The following is a 5,719-nucleotide window of genomic DNA, read 5'->3' as shown; positions in this document are numbered from 1 at the left end:
CTGCTGCTACTGCTGCTGCTACAACTACTGCTACTGCTGCTGCTACTGCTGCTACTACTGCTACTGCTGCTGCTACTGCTGCTGCTACTGCTACTGCTACTGCTGCTGCTGCTGCTGCTGCTACTGCTGCTGCTACTGCTGCTGCTACTGCTGCTACTGCTGCTACTGCTGCTACTGCTACTGCTGCTGCTACTGCTGCTACTGCTACTGCTACTACTACTGCTACTGCTACTGCTACTGCTACTGCTACTGTTACTGCTGCTGCTGCTGCTGCTACTGCTGCTGCTACTGCATGGGGTAATGGGACAAGGCTAGGGTCTGGGGAAGCACCTTACCTGGATTTAAAAGGGTTGACTACCTACACAGTTCTGCATATCACCTCTTGAGTTAATGACAAGTATGACATCACAGCCGCAAAGTTGTGAAAACTCCTTCTAACTACAACGCTTCTTTAATAACACTGGACTACAACATATAGATCCAAGCTTTTGAATTTCTGACTTCGCAATCACACTTTGGAACTGAGATTTTTAAAAACAATTCCAATTTCATACAACTGCTTCAAATTCTTTCATCATGTTGTTTTCTAATTTGATCACTATTTTTTTTGCTGAGAATTTTAATGCACAGCAGGAAAGGCAAACTTGTAGTGTATTCAAGGTTTAAAAAGGCTCCTAAAGTTTGTAATAACCACTAAAAAAGATAAGATTTGATTTGCCCTAACAATTTTTGTTGATCAAACCCTACAAAAATCTACAGTAATTATAATCAAAATAATAATTCACATTTCCTGTTGCTGCAGGAATATTTTCCTGCTGTAGCAAACTGGCATAAATTAAGATCCTACATCTGTAACCATCGACCTGAATTCTCTATCAGATCAATAATAAGGCCTAGGCTAGCTTATACATCAACTCAGCCGCTGCCACTACTGCAGAAAAGTCTCTGTTCAGGCCAACTTAAAGAGCCACTGAACACGCCGATTGGCACATTCTGTTTTTCTGTTGCTCATTAGAAAATGAGATTTCAGCCTCGGAGGTATGTTTCCAGTCCAATGCCGTGTTTGGTTAATGTTTGTCCCCCATGAGACACTGTAGACGAGGAAGACTATATCAATTCGTCAAAATCCCCAGAAGGAATCTAACTCAAGAAATCTGTAATTCCTTTTGACGTTTTTGCCGAGGATTGTTTTAGTTGCGCAATTATGGTGTTTGATGCAGTATTTCTCAAGTTAAAAAATGTGCAACGTGTTGTCAGAATGTGTGTGTGTGTGTGTGTGTGTGTGTGTGTGTGTGTGTGTGTGTGTGTGTGTGTGTGTGTGTGTGTGTGTGTGTGTGTGTGTGTGGCGTCAGTATGCATGTGGGTGCGTATTATGTGTGGATGTATGTTGTGTGTGTGTTCAGGTGTCCGTGTAATGGTAAAATAAAACATATAAATCTGTGAGTGTGTGGGTAGGGTCTAGTGTGTGTAGGGTCTAGTGTGCCTTCCTCTGACACCACCTGGTATAGAGGTCCTGGAAGGCAGGGAGCTCGGCCCCAGTGATGTACTGGGCCGTACTCACCACCCTTTGTATGGCTTTGCATTTGGGTGCCTTGCAGTTGCAATACCAAAGCGGTGATGCAGCCAGTCAAGATGCTCTCAATGGTGCAGCTGTAGAACTTTATGAGGATCTCAGGGCCCATGCCAAAAAAAAAATCTGCCTCTTGAGGGGGAAGAGGCGCTGTCGTGCCCTATTCACAACTGTGTGGGTTTGTGTGGACTATATTAATTCCTCAGGGATGTGGACACCGAGGGACTTGAAGCTTTCGACCCGCTCCACTGCAGCCACATTGATGTGGATGGTGGCGCCGCTCGGTTTCCTGTAGTCCACAATCTTCTCCTTTGTCTTGCTGACGTTGAGGGAAAGGTTGTTGGAGGTCAGAGACCACGCTGCCAGGTCTCTGACCTCCTCCCTATAGGCTGCCTCATCGCCGTCGGGGATCAGTCTTAACAACTTTGTGTTGTAAGCAAACTTAATGATAGTGTTGGAGTCGTGCGCAGCCACACAGTCATGGGTGAACAGAGAGTACAGAAGGGGACTAAGCACACACCCCTGAGGGGCCTCCGTGTTGAGGCTCACTACCTGGGGGTAGCCCATTAGGAAGTCCAGGATTCAGTTGCAGAGGGAGTTGATCCGTTCCAGGGTCCTGAGCTTGGTAATAAGCTTGGAGGGGACTATGGTGTTAAATGCTGAGCCTTAGTCAATGAACAGCATTCTTTACCTTGGCGTTCTTGGGCACAGGAACTATGGTGGTCTGCTTGAAACAAGTTGGTATTACAGACCGGGTCAGGGATAGGTTATAAATGTCAGTGGAGACATTTGCCAGCTGGTCAGCGCATGCTCTGAGTATGCGTCCTGGTATTCTGTCTTGCCCCGCGGCCTTGTGAATATGAACTTTTTTAAAGGTCTTACTCACATCGGCTATGGAGAGCAAGATCACACAGTTGTCCAGGAACAGCTGGTGTTCTCATGCATGGTTCAGTGTTGTTTGCCTAGAAGCAAGAATTGAAGGCCTTTAGCTCGTCTGGTAGGCTTATGTTGCTGGGCAGCTCACGGCTGGGTTTCCCTTTTTAATCTATGATAGTTTGCAAGCCCTGCTACATCTGTCGAGTGTCAGAGCTGACGTAGTAGGATTCGATCTTAGTCCTGTATTGATGTTTTGCCTGTTTGATGGCTTGTCGGAGGTCGTAGAAATCCTTCTTATAAGCATCCAGATTGGGCAGCTCTAGCCTTTAGCTCAGTATGAATGTTGTCTGTAATCCATGGTTTCTGGTTGGGGTATGTACGTATGGTCACTGTGGGGACAAAGTCGTCGATGGTTTCTGGTTGGGGTATGTACGTATGGTCACTGTGGGGACAAAGTCGTCGATGCACTTCTTAATGAAGTCGGTGACTGATGTGGTAAACTCAATGTGATGAATCCCAAAACATATTCTAGTCTGTACTAGCGAAACAGTCCTGTTGCTTAGCATCCGCTTTATCGGACCACTTCTGTATTGAGTGTGTCACTGGTACTACCTGTTTGAGTTTTTGCTTGTAAGCAGGAAGCAGAAGAATAGAGTTATGGTCTGATTTGCAAAAAAAGAGGGTGAGGGAGAGCTTTATATGCTTGTCTGTGTGTGGAGTAAAGGTAATCCAGAGTTTTTTAGCCTCTAGTTTCACATGTGACATGCTGGTAAAAATGACGGAAAACGGATTTCATTTTCCCTGCATTAAAATCACTGACTACAAGATACTGAATATGCATTTTCTTGTTTGCTTATGGCACTATACAGCTTGTTGAGTGCGGTCCTAGTGCCAGCATCGGTTTGTGGTGGTAATAAGACAGCTACAAAAAATTTGGTAAATAGAAAAAAACTTGCTAAATAGTATGGTCTGCAGCTTATCATGAGGTATTCTAACTCAGGCGAGCAAAAATTAAATAAACGGATACTGCTGTGCACAAACTGAAAAAATGACTTATTGTGGAACAGCTGTTGAATCATCTATAACATCTCTTCTGACGAGCAGAAATTAAGTTATACTTAGTTATCCAATTATGAACGTCAATGAATTACATATTAATCAGATCCTAACACATTTACAATCAGTGCTTTAATTAATGCTAAGGAGCGTGTTTGTGTATCGACTGACTACCGATAATCTCTCATGACAGCCTGATTAGACTATTGATGTTATGTGTACTTGGGGCCGGTGAACCCCCCTGGAATATGGCTGTTTTCGCTAGATAATCAGGATGCCATTGAGCGGTGTGAGAGTCTGGGGAATCTGAGAGCCATCAGGATCAGCATATCACAGGCCTGTTGAACACTGTAGGCCGTTAAATACTGGTGAGCGACCTGTGACCTGTCAAACAGCCACCTCTAGGTCTTCTCTCTATCGTAACGTACCGCGCCGATGGATCAACTACACATCTGTCTTCTCTACTCTGGTTATGGATCAACCATCAAACTCAAAGTTTGCTCTGGTGACCTTTCTAACTCTATGGAAGTAGGTTATCCTCTATTGTATGACGCTGGACAGTTTATCAGCACAGCGTGTCTAAAGTATCACAAAATATCACACTCCAAGAGATAAGTCAGGACTAGCCTATATGTCAATGATGAACCAGCTGTGATGGATGGTTATTCACACCAGGCCAACATACATACTGTACATCATATCGTTTACAAAGATAAATGCCTTGTAGCCCCACATGTACCCTATGTAGCATAGTGTAAGTAATCTTCATCGAACTACTAAAATAGCTCTAAAATAGCAGAGCCTTGCTTGGGGTTATCTTACTTGTGAACAGAACTTATTAAAACGCCTCTCCCTGTGTCAAAGCAAAGCACAAAGGTTAAAATAGTTTTAGCTTTAAGTTTGATGATTAAATCAACAGTAGCCTATTCCCAAGCGACTACAACGCACACACGGACAGAAACCCCGAGGAAAATCCAAGAAACCTTATGTTCTTTAAGTTTAGTCGGATACATAATTGTCATTATAGAGGCTAACAGATCTGTCAAGACAACCATACTCCAAACTCAATTATATTAGAATGATTGTGCAAAAAATCACAGCTTTTATGTATGTATTATTATGTAGGCCTAATTTAAATGTGCCATTGCACCTGCAGCTGGGACTTTCATTTAAATTCCAATGTGCCTCGAGCTCTGGCGACAGGTGCTCTGAGAGCCAATATGCCGCTCGCTCACTGCACAGTAGCCCATAGCGTGCACCATACACCTAGGTCAACTTCCCAACAAGGGCAGAATCTCATGAATTATATAAAACACCCAAAATAAAACTGCACCTATTTTTATTACATTTTAAGTCAGAGCAGTTTTTTTTATCCTGATTTTGCATTAGTCCAGGTATTCAAGCAAATGATAGACTCTCTATCCAGCATTGACACCAGTTGTTGCCGTTTAAAGCCATATACAAGAACCTTGCCTTTCAAGAAACCCGGTACCCCCCCCCTAAAACGCTTTGGTTATGCATAAAAAGTAAGCAAATAATATATCTACTTACAGTTCGTAAGAACTGGATGTCATCTTCTCCTTCTCCGCCCTCAGCCATGGCTGTGAAGGAGCCTGTTTAGACTCGGATAGCCACCACTGACTGGAGATGCAGTAAACTAGACAGAAACGCGATGCTGTAGCTCTCCTGCCGATATTAGCATGGAGCTAATTCCACAACCATATAGGGCAGACCGGGCAAGCCCCCCCTGCGTCCACTGCACACCTCACCGCGGATTGTCACTCAATGCCTACCCACCCCGGACTGTATGCTCCCTGCGGCTGCCAGTGTCAGCAGTACGCTGAGTGAGCTATGGTGGGTGCGAGAGGAGAGGAGACGAGAGGAGCACGCCTCGGCAAGCGGACGAGGCTATTGCTATTTAATGATTCTGAATGAAATGACAAAGTCTGTCACTATCACTCCGCCGGGCGTTCAAGTTTAAAAGCAGGAGTCAGTATGTTATAATAATAATAATAATAATAATGGGTCAGAACGGAGAATTGAATAACAATAATTGTGTTGAATACAAAGTTAGATTGTAGGGGCACCTCTCTCTCTCTCTTTCGCTCTCTTTCGCTCTCTGTCACTCTCTGTTGAGATGGAACAGACAGCTACAAGATAAAAGTGTATCCAATTTTACTACATTGATTTCTTGAAAACAATTATAACAATCGTATT

At 43.9% G+C, this 5,719-nt stretch overlaps 1 protein-coding gene across 3 annotated transcripts in view; it reads right to left on the bottom strand.

The window, feature by feature from the left end:
• The window catches only part of LOC129817767 (ryanodine receptor 3-like), a 295,018-nt gene extending 289,654 nt beyond the window's left edge, over positions 1-5,364 (bottom strand). For all 3 annotated transcript variants that reach the window (XM_055873310.1, XM_055873311.1, XM_055873312.1), the window contains exon 1: positions 5,054-5,364. In XM_055873310.1, coding sequence (XP_055729285.1) covers positions 5,054-5,101 — 48 coding nt within the window. In that variant the 5' untranslated portion in view covers positions 5,102-5,364. The remainder of the gene's footprint in view (positions 1-5,053) is intronic.
• Between the last annotated feature and the right edge of the window lie 355 nt (positions 5,365-5,719).

Source organism: Salvelinus fontinalis, chromosome 20 (genome assembly GCF_029448725.1).
Source record: "Salvelinus fontinalis isolate EN_2023a chromosome 20, ASM2944872v1, whole genome shotgun sequence".
NCBI classification, from domain to species: domain Eukaryota; kingdom Metazoa; phylum Chordata; class Actinopteri; order Salmoniformes; family Salmonidae; genus Salvelinus; species Salvelinus fontinalis.
Note: the sequence above shows the minus strand (reverse complement) of the source record. Positions and strands in the feature narration are given on the sequence as shown.